General features: G+C 38.1%; 2 protein-coding genes and 1 non-coding gene across 3 annotated transcripts; 1 reads left to right on the top strand and 2 right to left on the bottom strand.

The window, feature by feature from the left end:
• Nucleotides 1–3,934: 3,934 nt before the first annotated feature.
• On the top strand, nt 3,935–7,949 carry LOC140861779 (uncharacterized). The gene is made up of 8 exons (XM_073264788.1): nt 3,935–3,979; nt 4,907–5,059; nt 5,130–5,327; nt 5,457–5,789; nt 5,916–6,218; nt 6,563–6,603; nt 6,752–7,193; nt 7,332–7,949. The coding sequence occupies exons 1-8, from the start codon at nt 3,935–3,937 to the stop codon at nt 7,947–7,949; spliced, it is 2,133 nt and encodes a 710-aa protein (XP_073120889.1).
• Nucleotides 4,344–4,449, bottom strand: LOC140870105 (small nucleolar RNA R71). The gene has a single exon (XR_012147085.1). It is a non-coding gene; the product is annotated as a small nucleolar RNA R71 (small nucleolar RNA).
• Nucleotides 7,950–14,673: 6,724 nt separating the features above from the next.
• LOC140866950 (iron-sulfur assembly protein IscA-like 1, mitochondrial) lies at nt 14,674–16,610 on the bottom strand. Its single transcript, XM_073272013.1, has 3 exons — nt 16,380–16,610; nt 15,582–15,699; nt 14,674–15,049 (listed from the first exon to the last, which is right to left on the bottom strand). Exons 1-3 carry the CDS (start codon nt 16,567–16,569, stop codon nt 14,941–14,943), a joined length of 417 nt encoding a protein of 138 aa, XP_073128114.1. The 5' UTR covers nt 16,570–16,610; the 3' UTR covers nt 14,674–14,940.
• Between the last annotated feature and the right edge of the window lie 1,487 nt (nt 16,611–18,097).

Genomic DNA, 18,097 nt, shown 5'->3' with positions numbered 1-18,097 from the left:
GGTATTCTGTTCTGGTCTGCATATCCTCAATGGTTTTCCAACAGTAGGAGCATTCAAAACTTTAGGTTTCTGACCAGGTTTCTTAAAATCTCTCATTCTCTTCAAGTAGTTACCAAATTGTTTGGTAAGAAAGGCGATTGAATCATCTCCTAAGTCAGACTCGTTGACTCTCTGTGTCAGATCAACAAAATCATTGTATGAGTCATTAGAAACTTGAAGTGCAATAGACTTAACTTTGTCCTTTTTTTCCAAAATTTATCTCTAACTCATATGTTCGAAGTGAACTCATCAATTCATCCAATCCCAAAATTGATGTGTGATAAGTGCAATTTTTGCACTTATATTTTATATGAATTAGGTTGGCTTTTGTTGTGTTTTGAGCGATATTATGCATTTCTTTTGTTGTTTGTGTTGTTTGCAGAAATTTGAGTGTTAATTATTTTATTTGAGGAAAAAGGGACAAAAAAATTTGGAGAAAAGAGTTGAAAAATGGATTTTGAGATTTAATCAATATAGCGCCCCAGCGCTATCATTTACGCGCTCCAGCGCTATACGGATTCTTTCGAAAGGTGAAAAGTCGAGGAAATAGCGCTCCAGCGCTATTAAGGAATATTGTCGGGTGCTCCAGCGTCGAGTTCTAGCGCTCCAGCGCTAGGCAGTGTTCAGAATTTTGGAAAGTCTTGATCGAGTTTTTAAAAGGATTTTATGACTTATTTTGGAGGATACGAGGGTTTAGAGAGGATTCAGAGCATAAGGACGACGATTGAGAGTTTAGGATTGCACAATAGCTCGAGAATTCGGTACGAAGACGGAAGACGACGGCATCCGGCGACTGAGAAGCTTCATTCTAATTCGTTCTAGTTTCTCTTTAAACTCTATTTTTCTTAGTTTATGGATTGTTGGAAAAACATGTCTTATTTGATTTTGAATTGCATTATGAACTAATTTCTTAGTCTAAAGGTAGATGGATCTTGACTGGAAACCATGATTAAGATATTTTGATTTATATATTTAAATTTCTTCTTACAGTTTATTTTTTTTTCCTGATCTTAATGCTTTCAATTTACTGGTCATAGATTGAATGATAATTTATTTAGAATCTATCACTCGAGAGAGGGGATTTTGAATACGACATAGAAAAATACATCTTTGGTGTTTATATTGTTCGAGAGGCAAATAACTCCATAGAAGTCATTAGAAGAATTCTTGTGATATTTACCGAATTTAATAATTGAACTTTGATAGAAATATTGAGTTTGTTATTGAATACGAATTTCTGCTTGACACTCGAGAGAGGTGGTAGAAAATAATAGGGATTTTTGGCTAATAAACTAGAAGAATTGATAATTGAACAATCATTAGAAATAAATTTTGGTGAACAGTCAAGTGAAGTCGAACCTCTAGCATTCTTCGATTATTTAATTTTTTTCTCGTGAACTCGTGGTTATTTAGTTTTGTTTCTTGCAAATTTTAGTTTTATAAAAATTAAACCATTTTCGTAGCTCTACATAGGATTAGGATTTTATTAGTTGCAAATATTTGATATAATATCATTTATTCATTCTCTGTAACGCCCCGTTTTTATCTTAAATGAGTTTATTTGAGTTAATCAGAGATTACAGAGTTCTCGAGCCGGTTTGATTTTGATCATGGTCCTTTTTGCAAATTTTGGAAATTTCAGGGAATAAAACGCAAATATTGATTTTTATATATTATCTACACTTGGATTTGATTGGAGAAGCTTTCTTCTCCTTCCTCAAGCACGCCTCCTCCATTGTAGACGCCACTTTTGAGCTTTTGAGCTTTGTGATTTCATCCCGGGCTCGATCCGTCCGTTGGAAATTATTTCTGAAGGCAGATTATCGATCACTGCAGTGAGAGCTCTGTTATATCGTAAGTTCTTCTTCGATCCGATACATTCTAGTTTTTGGATGTTGTTAGAATCGTTCTAGATTCGAGTATGTTGTTCTTGACAGAGTTCTGATCGTTAATTATCTGTCGGTTTTGAAATAGAGCGACGTTCGGAATTGTTATGATTTTTGGAAGCTATTTTCGAAAATGTGAGTTTTGAGATTTGTTGGGTTTGTCTTGTTGTTGTTGTATTAGCATTGAATTGAGTTGTTATTGGTATTGAACTGCCGTCTGCGTTGCCGGTTTGTTCAGTTATAGCCGTTATGCCGTCGGTTTGAGTTTTGGGGATTTTGAACCGTTTTTGAGTTGTTGGAACTTGGCTTATAAGTTGATCTTGGTTATTGATCATTCATTTGTCTCCGTACAGATCCGTTTGGAGGTATCAAGCCCAGTGTTAGCAGCTGTTTGATCGTTTCCGAGATTTGAACAAAGAACGGTATAGAGCATTTCCTTGAACCGTTGCCTTGTTGTTGTTAGATTGTATAGTTGTTGATACAATCTCTTTTGTAGCGTATCCGGAGTTGGAAGCTACTGCATTGAAAGGTAAAAGCAGTCATTGTAGCGGGATAGCATACTCGGGACTGTGGTTCTCGAGTTTTCCCTTTTGAAATCACGTACTTGCATCTACACTTGTTCTAGCATGAGGAACTTGTGTTTTGTTTGATTGTTTTGGCTTTTGTTAAATGGCTTATGTTTTATGTTTCTGTTATGCATTCATCTTGAGCCAATCTTGTTTTCAGCGGGCAGAACCGCCCTTTTTGTTTAGACGTTTGGGAACTATGATTGAGTGGCCTAGGTTGTAGTATTTCGCCTAGTGCTAGCATACTCATTATGGTTGCTCAAAGTCTAGAGGAGTGGGATACGTGGCACCACCTCGATTGGGAGAGTCGGTGAGTTGTTACGTGATCTCATCCTCGGGATCCCAAAAGCAGAGCAGCACTCCCTTGTTTATCAGAATCGATATCCTGGTTTTAAAGACATGCATATATTTAGCTTCGACTTGAATATGTTGTTTGATAGCATGTTGTATATCCATTATTTGATATGTTGCTTTTACTGGGATTATCATTCTCACCGGTTATCCGGCTGTTGCTTTGTTTTGTATGTGTACTTGGCAACAGGTGAGGCAGGATCAAGTCAGAAGAGGCATGGTTAGCTCCGAGGGAAAGTTGTAGCAGTGAGACTCGGTTTAGAAGTCGTGTCAGCATGTCTACCTAGCGTTGTTAGAACATGTTTAGATATCGAACTTCGTTATTATGTTGTATTGACATGCAAGCTTTGCAGTATTGTTACCGTGGCATGTTCTATTTTTGGAGTAGTTGTTAAACCCTAGAACTTCATGTATTAATCGGAGGAACTGCATTTATAATGTATGTGTTGATTTGGATTACATTGGAATAGATTTAGATGGAGTTGCAAGCATGCTTTCTGCTGTTTTGTTTCAGCTATAGGGGGCTCGGGACAGCTATAGGGGGGGGGGGGGGGGGGGGGCCCGAGCTGCAATTTTTAGCAGCCCGAGCGTACCCCACCCCGAGACCAGTAGCGCCTCTGTCCAGGGCGCGCTCGAGCGGCGGTTTTTGGCCGCCCGAGCGCGGCCCTCTTTTAAAAAAATTTTTTTTTTTCCTTTGCTTTGCTTTTAGTTCTTAGATCTTGGATGCTTAATTATTGTTTATTCCTTAATTAGATGTTTAGAACCGAGGTCTCACATTCTCCGTGGGATCGACTTGGACTTAATTCCTATATTATAACTTGACATCGTGCGCTTGCGAGCGAAAAACACGCAACAAGTTTTTGGCGCCGTTGCCGGGGAATTGAATTTTATTTGATTTATATTAAATTTTGCTAATTAGTCTTAATTTTGATTTAGAGCATTTTATTTTATTTTTTTGGTTCTAATTTTAAATCTTTCCTCTCTATGCAGTTTATGCGAAAAAGCCAAATTTACGACTCACTGCTCTTTGATCCGAAAATTGAGAAAACTGCTAAAGCTTTGAGAAAAGCTAGAAGAGAAGAGTTGCAACAAATGGCTGAAGAAAGAGAAAGAGAAAGAGTTGTCAATAATGCCCCGGTGCTGATCAGAGATCACTTTCGACCGATGATCAATACTCATTATTCTGGGATAGCTAGGCAAAATATCACAGCAAATAATTTTGAGTTGAAGCCAGCTCTGATTAATATGGTGCAGCAAAATCAGTTCAGGGGTGCAGCTACTGAAGATCCAAATTTGCACCTACGTACTTTTCTGGAGATTGCTGACACAGTAAAGATTCATGGTGTTACTGAGGACACAATCAAACTATGATTGTTCGCGTTCTCTCTTAGGGACAATGCTCGTAGTTGGTTGCAATCACTACCTCTTGGAAGTATCACTACATGGGAGGATATGGCTTCCAAATTTTTGGCTAAGTATTTCCCACCTGCTAAGTCGGCTCAGTTGAAAATAGAGATCACTACATTCAAACAGCAAGATTTTGAGCAATTGTATGAAGACTAGGAGCGGTACAAGGAGTTGCTTAGGAAGTGTCCAAACCATAATTTTCCAGATTGTGAACAGATCGAACTATTCTACAATGGTTTGAATGGGCCAACTCGTATTTCTGTGGATGCTGCAGCTGGAGGTTCAATATTTTCTAAATTTTCTGAACAGGCTTATGAGATGCTTGAGCAAATGACTGTTAACAGTTATCAGTGGCCAAGTGAGAGATCTGCAATAAGAAAGCCTGCTGGAATTCATGAGGTTGATGCATTCACTGCTTTGACTGCTCAGATGGCTACTATTTCTACACAGTTGGCTGCACTAACCAAAGGGAATCAAAGTTCTACTTAGACAGCATCACTGGCGACTGCAGTAAATTCTGCTGATGGATTTGAGAGTGTGGAGCAAGCGCAATATGTGAACAACAGGAATTATAACAATTATCGAGGTAATCCTGTACCCAATCAGTATCATCCTAGTTTGCGTAATCATGAGAATTTTTCTTATGCAAACAATAAGAATGTGTTGAATCCTCCACTGGGGTTCAATACTCAGAATGGTGAGGGTAAGGCATCTTTGGAAGATTTGGTGCATAATTTTATTTCAGAGTCTTCCACAAGATTTAAGAGGAATGAGAATAATCTGGATAGTATGGAGACGCACTTGACCAATGTGAGCGCTTCTATAAAAAATCTTGAAACACAAATTGGTCAATTGGCGAAATGCATTGAATAATCAGCAGAGAGGTGTGTTTCCTAGCAATACCGAGGTTAATCCTAGAGAGCAATGCAAGGCTGTTATTCTTAGAAGTGGTAAGGAACTTGGAACAGATAAGCCGAAGGCAGTGGATGACGAGGAAGTTGAAGAGATTGTGGTGGAGTCCGAAAATTCTAATAGCAAAAATTCCAGCAAGTCTGCAGTTGTGCCTGAGAAACCGCATGTGCAAAAATTTGTTCTGCCATATCCTCAGCGGTTCAAGAAGAAAGCGTTGGATGAAAAATTTTTTAAGTTTCTTGACATCTTCAAGAAAATTCATATAAATATTTCATTCGCTGATGCTTTGGAGCAGATGCTGCATTATGCTAAATTCATGAAGGATGTGATGGCGAGGAAGAGAAAGCTTGAAGAGTTCGAAACAATGAAGTTGACAGAGGAGTGCAGCGCCATCCTGCAAAAGAAATTGCCACAGAAATTGAAAGATCCATGGAGTTTCACTATTCCTTGTATTATTGGTGGTGCGACTGTTAATAGGGCATTATGTGATTTAGGTGCAAGTATTAATTTAATGCCTTTATCTATTTTCAGATCTTTGGAGCTTGGCGAGGTGAAACCAACCACGATTACTCTGCAGTTGGCTGATCGTTCTTTGACATATCCTCGAGGAGTTGTGGAAGATGTCTTGGTAAAAGTAGATAAGTTTATTTTTCCTGCTGACTTTGTAGTGTTTGATATGGAAGAAGATCAAGATGTCCCTCTAATTTTGGAGAGACCATTCTTGGCGACTGGCAGAGCGTTAATAGATGTGCAGGAGGGTGAACTAACTCTACGAGTTGGTGGTGAAGCTGTCACTTTCAATATCTATAAAACCATGAAATACCAAGATGAGGTACATTCTTGTAATCGCATTGATTTATCAAATTCTTATGAGAATAATTTTTGTGCAGGATTGGAATTGGAGAACGCATTGGCTAGGTGCTTGATTAATTCCATAAATCAAGTGGATGATGATGATTGGGAACTTAGAGAGCAATTTCTTGCTCTTGAAAGTTTGCCAAAGGAAAAGGATGGCCAAGACAAAATTAAAGCATTGTCTGAGGAAGTCGAAAAAGAGGTACCAGTTTCTACTCCTGAATTGAAAGAACTGCCTGGTCATTTATGTTATGCATTTTTGGGAGAAAATTCGACTAACCCGGTAATTATTTCATCTTATCTTACTCATGATGAAAAGGATAAATTATTAAGAGTCTTGAGAAAATTTAAATCTGCTTTGGGTTGGTCTATTTCTGATATCAAGGGAATTAGTCCCAATATTTGCATGCATAAGATTTTAATGGAGGAGTCGTATAGTCCTTATGTTGATCATCAAAGGAGGTTAAATCCTGCGATGAAAGAAGTAGTAAAAGCTGAGGTGTTGAAATTATTGAATGCTGGTATTATTTATGTTATATTTGACAGTTCTTGGGTGTCGCCATTACAGGTTGTGCCGAAAAAAGAAGGTATGACTGTGGTAAAAAATGAGAAAAACGAGTTGATTTCGACTCGTACTGTTACTGGTTGGAGAGTTTGCATTGATTATAGAAGGTTGAATAAGGCTACTAGAAAATATCATTTTCCTCTTCTTTTTATTGATCAGATGCTTGACAGGTTGGCAGGGTATAAACATTACTGTTTTTTAGATGGCTATTCTGGCTACAATCAAATTGCTATAGCGCCAGAGGATCAAGAGAAAACAACTTTCACATGTCCCTATGGTACTTATGCTTTTAGGAGAATGCCATTTGGTTTGTGTAATGCACCGGCTACTTTTCAGCGGTGCATGATGGCAATTTTTTCTGACATGGTGGAAGAAGTGATGGAAATTTTTATGGATGATTTTTCTGTGTTTGGGTCTTCTTTTGATCATTGTTTGCACAATCTGACCCTTGTTTTGCAGCGTTTCCAAGAGAAAAATCTAGTGCTTAACTGGGAAAAATGTCACTTCATGGTGCAAGAAGGCATCGTACTTGGGCATAAAGTGTCATCTAATGGGCTTGAGGTGGATCGAGCAAAAGTGGTTGCGATTGAAAAGCTTCCACCGCCAAATAATGTGAAAGCCATTAGAAGTTTCTTGGGACACGCCGGGTTCTATCGTCGTTTTATCAGAGATTTTTCTAAAATTACTAAGCCTTTGTGTAATTTATTAGAAAAAGATACATCTTTTATTTTTGATGATGCGTGTTTGCAGGCATTCACAAAGATCAAGGAGGCATTAATTTCTGCGCCTATTATGATTGTGCCTGACTGGAAAGAGCCGTTTGAAGTGATGTGTGATACCAGCGATTATGCTGTGGGACCAGTTTTGGGACAAAGAAGAGATAAAATGTTTCGGGCAATTTACTATGTTAGCCGCACTCTTGACGGAGCCCAACAAAATTACACTACTACTGAAAAAGAGATGTTGGCTGTGGTGTTTTCTTTTGAAAAATTTAGGTCCTATCTCATTGGCTCTAAAGTAATTGTTTACACTGACCATGCAGCTATTCGTTATCTCTTTGCCAAGAAGGATGCCAAGCCGAGATTGATTCGGTGGATACTCTTACTACAAGAGTTTGACTTTGAAATTAGAGACAAGAAAGGGAGTGAGAATTTAGTGGCGGATCATCTGTCTCACTTGGAGTTGGAAGGAAGAGTTGAACATGGCCTCATCAAGGAGAAATTTCCTGATGAACATCTTTTTGAGATAACTTCTAAACTTCCTTGGTTTGCTGATTTTGCTAATTTTCTTTCTTGTGGTGTTTTACCTCCAGATCTTAATCATCGCCAAAGGAAGAAATTTTTTCATGATGTCAAATTCTATCTGTGAGATGATCCGTTTGTGTACAAGAAGTGTTCGGACCAAATGATAAGAAGATGTGTAGAGGAAGCTGAAGCAAAAGAAATTTTGGAACAATATCATTCGGCACCGTATGGTGGTCACTTTGGAGCCACACGGACAGCCGCCAAGGTACTTCAGTCTGGTTTTTACTGGCCAAATTTATTCAAAGACAGTTATACCTTGGTAAAATCATGTGATAGATGTCAAAGGATGAGAAATATATCTAGGCGTCATGAATTACCTCTCACCAATATTTTAGAAGTTGAATTATTTGATGTGTGGGGAATTGATTTTATGGGACCATTTCCTATATCTTTTGGGCAATCTTACATTTTATTGGCTGTTGATTATGTCTCGAAATGGGTGGAAGGCATCACCACCTCCACTAATGATGCTCGTGTACTGGTGCAGTTTGTGCAGAAACATATTTTCACGAGGTTTGGAACTCCAAGGGACATTATCAGTGATGAAGGTACGCATTTTTGCAATAAAATCTTATTACTGACAAAATATGGTGTTCGGCATAAAGTGGCATGTGCATACCATCCGCAAACAAATGGGCAAGCTAAAATATCCAACCGGGAAATTAAGCAAATTCTGGAAAAGAATGTCAACACGAACCGGAAGGATTGGGCAATCAAGTTGGATGATGCACTATGGGCATACCGGACCGCGTTCAAAACTCCTATTGGCATGTCGCCATACAGGTTGGTCTTTGGTAAAGCATGTCATCTGCCAGTAGAGTTGGAGCATCAAGCGTATTGGGCAGTGAAAAAGCTGAATTTTGATCCGAAAGCTGCCGGTGAAGAGCGATTGTTGCAGTTACACGAGATCGAGGAGTTTCGTAATCATTCATACGAAAATGTCAAGCTCTACAAAGAACAGACCAAAAAGTGGCATGCCAAAATATTACTGAAGAGAGAGTTCGAGCCTGGGCAGCATGTATTATTGTTTAATTCTCGTCTCAGATTATTTCCAGGTAAGTTGAAATCTCGTTGGTCTGATCCGTTCATCATGGTGAAAGTGCATTCCTATGGAGCCATTGAACTGAGCTGTACAGATGGTCAAACCTTTCAAGTCAATGGGCAGAGGTTGAAACATTACTTTGGCAATGAAGTGCGGAACATGGAGAAAGTTGCTTTGATAGACCCTGCATAAACACTCCAGAAAAGTCGGGCTGACGACGTTAAACCAAGCGCTCTTTGGGAGGCAACCCAAATTTTAATTTGGTTTTACTTTATTTTATTTTCTTAGTTAATTTTATTGAATTTCAGTCTTTTTATTTATTTTACTAATTTATGTCCTAATTAAGAGTTTTATTGCAGGTAATTTTATGCACAAAATCATTCTTAGGAGTGCAAAACTTCGAAGCTCAGGCGCTCCAGCGCTAGCCATACAGCGCTCCAGCGCTATTCTTTAATTGCCAAAAGTCGAAGGTTAAGCGCTCCAGCGCTGATCATCCAGAGCTCCAGCGCTATTCGGTGAATTCAAAAGTCGAAGGTTTTGCGCTCCAGCGCCGTTTTCCAAGCGCTCCAGCGCTCTCTCGGACAAGCATCGGGCGCTCCAGCGCCAATTCTCATGCGCTCCAGCTCTCTCTCGGACAAGCATCGGGCGCTCCAGCGCCGATTCTCATGCGCTCCAGCGCTATCGAGAAAATTCTGAAAAATAAAAAGGGATCTCAGTTTTCATTCAGTCAAACCCTTCTTCATTCCCAGCCTTGTAATTTGCCGCCTCCAAACGACCCGAGACCTGAAAGATCGCAAACTTTCTCCTGAAAATCTCAGCCTCACCGTCAATTGCACCCTTTCATATGTTTCTAGCATCGTGAGTTCCACGATTAGTCATCCGGGTTCCAATATTTCTGCAGCTCGGGTTCAACGAGAAAGGGGATTCCTTCCCATCTTCGGCTGTAGAAGATCTGGTTCGAATTAAACGCGAAAAAAGGGACTCTTTGTTGTTCATCATCTCCCCAAATCGCATTGCTAGTTCGCTTGCAAGATTACTCGGCGATTTTCCGGGTTCGAGGTAACTTGAGGACTTGTTAAATTTTATGTCCGAAATTTTCGGCTTAGAGGATTCATTGGATAGTGCTAAGTGTCAGTGGGAATTATGCGCATTGATGTTGTTCAATCACTGATTTTCTGAAGTTCATATTTTGGAGTTTAACAGTGATAGATTTGATTGCTTGAATTGTGATTACTAGGGTTGTTGGCGGTTCCTATTTGCAGTAACATTGTGTTCTGTCGAAGATTTGTGCTTTGTGCGTTCTTATCGGGTTGGCCGAATTGTTATTGTTGGTTGTGAGGCGTCGTGAATCTTATAGAGTGGTTGGTGATTGAGCGGAATAGTGAGCGGTGATGAGCTGTTGTGTTGAATTATTACTGGTTGAATTGTGATTAGAGTATTGTAATGGCACCGAGAAAGAAACAAAAGCAGGGGGCATCTTCGTCAGGTACTTTCGATTCCCATCGGTTTTGGGATGAAGAGGCCGCCAAGAATTATCTTCTCATGGTGAGCAAGAGCATGGTTAGAGAAAGAGATTTTGATCCTAATTCTCCTCTACCATTGTGGGATGTACGACATGCAGCTCATGAGCGAAGATGGACGGGTTTTGTCCAACCTCCCGGTGATGCCGTGGTTTCCTTAGTCCGAGAATTTTACGCCAATCTGAAGTGCAAGCATGAACAATACCATGTATTAGTGTGAGGTCAGCGGGTGGCTTTTGATGGGCATACCATTAACACCCTCTATGGTATGCCATCTATAGATGAGGATGAGTATTCGGCATTCAAGGCAAGTGATGTGGACTATGATGAGATTATTTCCACTCTTTGTGAAGAAGGGGCACAGTGGAAGATGAAGAATGGATCAGTGGTGCATTTTCCTTCCGGGAAAATGAACCAAGACGCGAGGTCTTGGTTTTTTCTGATAGCTGCTCGTGTGCTGCCCACCAGCCACACTTCTGATGTGACAACGAAACGGGCTGTCCTGACTTACAGTATTGTCATAGGAAAGACGGTGAACTTGGGGAACATCATTCAGGACTCCATTATTGCGGCAGTTAAGGGCATCACGACTGGTGGATTGCCGCACCCTGCTCTGATCACAGCACTTTGTGCATATGCTGGAGTTACATGGGGTGCAGATTAAGAGCTTTTTAAGGTCCAAGGACCTATTACTGGGACTACATGGGAGAATGTACCGCCAACTCCGAGAGCAGCAGCATCTCAGGATCGCCCTGCTAGTAGCAGCCAACCACCACCACTACCACTTCAGGGAGCTGATATGCTTTATGATGAGCGGTTGACACGTTTGGAGCAGAGGCTAGACATTCATTGCCGTCGGACTGATCAGTTCATGGATTATATGGTGGATTTCACGACGAGCCTTGCCCAGCATTTTCCTGGATCCAGCGGGTATCAGCCGTTTCCCCAGCCTCCTGTTTGGCCCCCTCAAGGTGATGACATGGACGATGACCACTGACGGTCATTGTCGTAGGTATGTGTATGTTCCTTGTTATTCTCGATATATTGCACATTGAGGAATTTGAGCGATATTATGCATTTCTTTTGTTGTTTGTGTTGTTTGCAGGAATTTGAGTGTTAATTATTTTATTTGAGGAAAAAGGGACAAAAAGAATTGGAGAAAAGAGTTGAAAAATGGATTTTGAGAGTTAATCAGTATAGCGCCCCAGCGCTATCATTTAAGCGCTCCAGCGCTATACGGAGTCTTCCGAAAGGTGAAAAGTCGAGGAAATAGCGCTCCAGAGCTATCATACCAGCGCTCCAGCGCTATTAAGGAATATTGTCGGGCGCTCCAGCTCCGAGTTCTAGCGCTCCAGCGCTAGGCAGTGTTCAGAATTTTGGAAAGTCTTGATCGAGCTTTTAAAAGGATTTTATGACTTATTTTGGAGGATACGAGGGTTTAGAGAGGATTCAGAGCATAAGGACGGCGATTGAGAGTTTAGGATTGCACAAGAGCTCGAGAATTCGGTACGAAGATGAAAGACGGCGGCATCCGGCGACGGAGAAGCTTCATTCTAATTCGTTCTAGTTTCTCTTTAAACTCTATTTTTCTTAATTTATGGATTGTTGGAAAAACATGTCTTATTTGATTCTGAATTGCGTTATATTAAAATAGTTGACCAAGTGTTGGTTAGGAAAACACGTTTTTCCTTTATTCTTTCATTGTATAAATAGATAGTTAGTTCACTTTCTTATGTACGTTTTCATTTCATATCTTTGTAACAGAAACAGAGTTTTTGCTTCTCATCAATGGAGTTTGGTGTTCTTCATGTATCCATGAAGTTTTCATATTCTTTCAATCTATCTTCGTATTGATTTCTAATACGTTATGAACTAATTTCTTAGTCTAGAGGTAGACGGATTTTGACTGAAAACCATGATTGAGATATTTTGATTTATATATTTAAATTTCTTCTTACAGTTTATTTGTGTTTTCCTGATCTTAATGCTTTCAATTTACTGGTCATAGATTGAATGATAATTTATTTAGAATCTATCACTCGAGAGAGGAGATTTTGAATACGACATAGGAAAATACATCTTTGGTGTTTATATTGTTCGAGAGGCATATAACTCCATAGAAGTCATTAGAAGAATTCTTATGCTATTTACCGGATTTAATAATTGAACTTTGCTAAAAATATTGAGTTTGTTATTGAATACGAATTTCTGCTTCACACTCGAGAGATGTGATAGAAAATAATAGGGATTCTTGGCTAATAAACTAGAAGAATTGATAATTGAACAATCATTAGAAATAAATTGTGGTGAACAGTCAAGTGAAGTCGAACCTCTAGCATTCTTCGCTTATTGAATTTTTCTCTCGTGAACTCGTGGTTATTTAGTTTTGTTTCTTGCAAATTTTAGTTTTATAAAAATCAAACCATTTTCGTAGCTTTACATAGGATTAGGATTTTATTAGTTGCAAATATTTGATATAATATTATTTATTCATTCTCCGTGGGATCGACTTGGACTTAATTCCTATATTATAACTTGACATCGTGCGCTTGCGAGCGAAAAACACGCAACAATGTGTCTTTTGATTCATCAATGGCACAAATCTTCATTTGAAATCTTTCCGGCAGTGATCTCAACACTTTGCTCACTAAACGTTCGTTAGAAATAGCATCACCAAGATCAATTGCCTCATTCTTTATCTTCCTCAAACGTCGTTCATAATCATCGATTGTCTCACTTTCTTCCATTCTCAGATTTTCAAACTGAGTAGTGAGAATCCTTCTTTTGGTTCGATGCACACTATCGGATCCTTCACAGTGCATTTGAAGTTTTTTCCAAAGCCTGTTGAGCACAAACACAGTTAGTTACAAGTGAAAACATATTAGAATCAAGAGAAGTAAATATAGCATTAAGAGCTTTGTTGTTCATATTAGAAGCAGCAGTTTCATCGGCATTCCATTCCGTTTCTGGTTTGAGGAGAAAATCTTCTTCTCCATCAGTTCTCCTTGGTGGATTCCATCCTTGTAGCACACGCTGCCATGCCTTTTCATCAATCGATTTGATGTAGACACGCATCCTTACTTTCCAGATAGAATAGTTGGATCCATCCAAGATTGGAGGACGTTGAGCAGTTCCTGAATAAGGTATCTCCATTGTGATGTCCTGTCAAACACAAAAACAGAATCACACTTAATATCGTCAAGTGAGCGTCTCTAACGCCAATTGTAGGGTTTGGACAGTCTGAAATCACAGAAATACCAGAAATAAATATTCGAGTCTGTGTTATCTTTCAGTGTTGTCAACACTTCACGATAACACTATGCAGCAGAATAATTAACTAACAGTAAAAGTAAATAACACAAAAATAATTATGCACAAGTACTAAGTACTTGTACGATGCCTCATGGTGAAATAATCACTAGAAAATCAAATCAGTTTACAAAAACCAACTAGTGATTGTTTACGAAAAACTACTTTTCTCAACACATTGAGAAAATAAAAGACTTCCTAAAAATTAGTAAAAACTAGAATAATAAATCAATAGGAAGTTCTAAACCGAAAAACGAAAACCAAAAAAATACTTTCTGAACAACACTTCACTCGTGTGTTCTTCAGTGTTTCCAACACTACTCGGCAACACAACGTAGCAGTAGTATCTCTTCAGAAATTCTTCAATGATCGAACTTCAATACTCTAGAATTTCTGCAGTACTTTCTCTATGTATTTTGCTCTCTATGTTTCACTCTCTTGATCTCTCTATCTCGTTGTTGTCATCTCTCTCGGTCCAAGCACTCCTATAAATAGATCTTCAATATATTTCCATAAATAAGAACTTACAAAGCATGGAAACAATATATCATCAGAATCAAATATTTCGAATCAAGATATAACTGATATTACCAATTTTAAAACTTGTTCTAAGAAAGGCAAAACTATAAATATAAAAATTGAATGCAATAAGGAAATAATTTAAAAGACATGTGCACAACATGTTCTTTCAATTATTATGAACACAAATTATACTATGGGAGAAATGAAAATTGGTATGTCTTGAAGATCAAGAGTATTAGTTGAAGAATATCATGTGTGTCTGTATGATGTGACATCCCAGATTGGAAAATGAAATATGCATTGGTAACTTGGTTTGGGCAAGAATTTCTCCAAATCCATGGATCAGATTAAAATCGATCAGCGGTGATAGAATGGAAGAGCAAGTTAATACTTTTTATTATCGTGATTTCTTGACATGACTCGTAAACAGAAACAAAATATAGACATTTCAACACAAAGTCTAAACATAATTTGTTTTTCTACAACACCGGAATACTGGTGATTTATTCCTGTTTTGAAAACCTACAAGATCCGGATCCATAGGCCGATTCAGTCTCTTGAACTTAATTTCTGCTTGGTTTTTCTCCTCTCTAGCACGTGCTCCGATCTATATACATGTTCTTGTGTAAATAAAGAAAATACAAGCTCAAAGTAACTTGCCATCACGAGCTACCACCTTGCTTGGCTGCTTCAGAATTGCTCACTGTCATAAAAGACTCTCCACAGCCACACTGCCCTTTGGAGTTTGGATTAATGAATATGAACTCAGATCTGCTCAAGAGCAAATAGAGATGTCAGGGTATGTACATGTCGCTTAATGATGTGAGGCCTGGGCTGGGGGCGGGGTTGAGGCAATTATATCCGCACATGCAACATAGGTAGTATAGAGTGAATATTTTCTTGCCTCCGGAAGGTTTAGGTCATCCCTGCCTTCACTGGTATCTTAGACAGACTTCGCATAACCAAACAAAATTGTCGTCACCAGAAATCTATGTTGTAGAAAGTAGAAACTCTATGGTGTAGAAAGTAAAAACTCAACATGGAAATTATTTCGAAAAATTTGCATGCTCCCTATAATTCAACATCCTCTATGCCAAAATCTCAGAGTACTGCACAATCAGGTATAGAAGAAAGCTGATGAAAAGAATGAGTTTTTATCTTTCATTTTTTTGAATTCAATTGTCGACCAAATAGGTATGGGATAAAACAATTTTGAAAGCATAAACATATGTGCAAATAATACAACAAAAATGCCACTAAGTTGAATTCATCAGGGAGAGCAAGTATTTAACTAATCTTATACCTGAGTTTATCGTCGACAAAATCCATCTGAGTTCCTATGACATGCATTAGAGCTTTTGGATCAATCAATATCTTTATGCCTTTGTCCTCAACCAATTCATCGAACTTCATTTTCTCGTCTGAATTTGAGAAAGTTTAGCATTTCAGGACAACACGATCAACTCAAATGAAACAAAAGTGATGTGGAATAATATCACTGGGAAAACTAACATGAGATATATTTCGGAATGCCATATTAAATGTATATCCCTTGCACATTTCGATATTCACGCTTAACTATTCCATGGATGTATCTCAACTCAACCAGTTAAGCATAGATTCAACCATATGTGGGTGATACCCGTGCTTTCTTCATGCCGATAGCAAAAACATGAAGACAATTATATCATAGAGAAACTTTCAAAATTCATATCAAACTCAGTAGAATGAGAATGACAAAGCTCAATCAAGAATTTAAGTGACCAATTCTATATACAATGGCAAACTCGTGATCATGATTAAAAGAATCGCCATCCAGCTCTTCACATAAATCACAAATTTAATAGAAGCTTATGGCATCACCGACAAATATAAGTAAAAGAGTGGTATTTTCCCTGTTCGAGTGCAAATATTAATAGATTATGAGTTATCAAATGCATAATATCGGGCTAAAAACATTGAAAGTCAATAAGATCACAAGCAACCGCCAACTAACAAATTCGCACGATATCTTACCCACAAATCAAAAATCGAATACCAATCTCCTGGCGTTGGAAAATTAATTAAAAAGAACAAAGGAAATGGAGCTCGGGGAATCCACCGGCATAATTGAGGGTGTAGGATAAGCCGTTGCAGCCGCGAGCCTTGACTCCGAGCTTGAGGTAAGAGCGCTGGCGCTGCTCCAGGAGCTGCCGTATTCTAGCGGCGGCGGAGTCCGTTAGGGATAGAACTTGCTTCCGCGCGGCGGGTCCCAGCTTCTCTGCAGTGGTTTTCAGAATTGAACCTGCCATTTCCAATGGTGTTTTTCTTAACGAGATGCTGCGAAGCCAAACAGCCCTTTATATTTTCCTCGATTTTCTTTTTTTTTTTACTAAAATAAATCCAAGTCGGGCCTCGTGGATAGGCTTGGATCCGACTCGACAAATTATACTGGCACGAGCTTTCAGAATTGCATCGGTCGGTTATGACTAAGGGTGCAAACGAACCGAATCGAGCCGAATATGATAAAATTTTAAAGTTCGAATTCGGCTCGATAAGAGTATATTCAAGTTCGAGCTCGATTCGAAGTTCGATAATTTCAAATATTTTGGCTCGAGTTTGGCTTGAAATGAAGTTCGAGTTCGAGTTCGGTTCGAAATATTCGAACCTATTCGTGAACTATTCGGATATTATGGTTCGAAAGCTCGAAATGTATATATATTATTATATAATTATATTATATTAATTAAATATTAAGGCTCGCGAACTATTCGCGAACTATCGAACAGAGTAATTTCGTCTCGAGCTCGGCTCGAAAAAAAGTTCGAACATGATCGAATTCGGCTCGAGTTCGATAAGCTCGAATACGAATCAAATATTTATCGAGCGGGCTCGTAAAGCTCACGAACACATTCGGTTCGTTTGCACCCCTAGTTATGACTTATTTCGTTTTGACATGATTATTAAAATTAATAATATAAATATGCTATTTTTTACATGATTTTTCAGTAAATTTTTTAAAAATAGAGTTTAAATAAATTACATAAACAAAAATTAACTAAAAATTACATCAAACAACCATCAGTTAATCAAATATAAATTACAAAAACAACAATAAATTACATAAATAACAATCAACTAAGAATTATTCAAACTAATTATTCACAAACTATATATCATCTCATAGCATATATAATATAAAAATAAATAAAAATAAAATTATTAATTTAATAAATTTCAGTTTTTTCGACCGGTTCGATTTTGACATATATAATTCAAAATCGAACCAAAAAAACTTCGATTTTAATATATATATCCGAATTACAAAATATGGTTTTCGGTTCGTTTCGTTGTTTGGTTTTTCCGGTTTGGATTTACTGTTTTTTCGGTTTATCCGAAATTTAAACCCTCTAATTCTCATGTTTGTTTATCAATTTTTTTCTCCAAAAAACTTTTTTTTTAATAAAAAAGAGGTGGACGTCATCTCGATGCCACCTCAGCTGGAGCACACAAGTGAGCGCATAAAAATGTGCAGATTAAATTTTCCGTTATATTATGTATATATGTATATATATAGACAAATAATAAATAAACGTGATAGATATAATTAAGATATGAGGATGATGTATTTGTTGAGCTTAGAATGTGTTTGGAATTGGTCATTGGAACTCTGGATACAAAATTATTTTGCCCGAACAAGTATTTTTTAAGTTGGCTTTTATTAAAAGTGGGTTTTTTTTTATCGAGTAGAAATTGTAATAATTTTGTATTTGAATAAATAAATGAAAATTTGAGTTCTTTGAAAAAAATGTGTATTTGAATAAATGAATGAAGATTTGA

The sequence above is a fragment of the Henckelia pumila genome, chromosome 4 (genome assembly GCF_033568475.1).
Source record: "Henckelia pumila isolate YLH828 chromosome 4, ASM3356847v2, whole genome shotgun sequence".
In the NCBI taxonomy this organism is placed as follows: Eukaryota; Viridiplantae; Streptophyta; class Magnoliopsida; order Lamiales; family Gesneriaceae; genus Henckelia; species Henckelia pumila.
The sequence above is the reverse complement of the archived record's forward strand: the minus strand, read 5'-3'. Positions and strand labels throughout refer to the sequence as shown.

Excerpts from the sequence above, each read along its gene's own strand:
- LOC140861779 (XM_073264788.1), top strand. The coding sequence starts at position 3,935 with ATGGCTGAAGAAAGAGAAAGAGAAAGAGTTGTCAATAATGCCCCG. Across the intron at positions 5,328-5,456 it reads TTGTGCCTGAGAAACCGCAT|ATGCTGCATTATGCTAAATT; the intron begins GTGCAAAAATTT and ends GCTTTGGAGCAG. Across the intron at positions 6,604-6,751 it reads GGTTGTGCCGAAAAAAGAAG|GTTGGCAGGGTATAAACATT; the intron begins GTATGACTGTGG and ends GATGCTTGACAG.
- LOC140866950 (XM_073272013.1), bottom strand. The coding sequence starts at position 16,569 with ATGGCAGGTTCAATTCTGAAAACCACTGCAGAGAAGCTGGGACCCGCC. Across the intron at positions 15,700-16,379 it reads CTACACCCTCAATTATGCCG|ACGAGAAAATGAAGTTCGAT; the intron begins GTGGATTCCCCG and ends TCTCAAATTCAG. Across the intron at positions 15,050-15,581 it reads TTTGTCGACGATAAACTCAG|ATCTGAGTTCATATTCATTA; the intron begins GTATAAGATTAG and ends GCTCTTGAGCAG.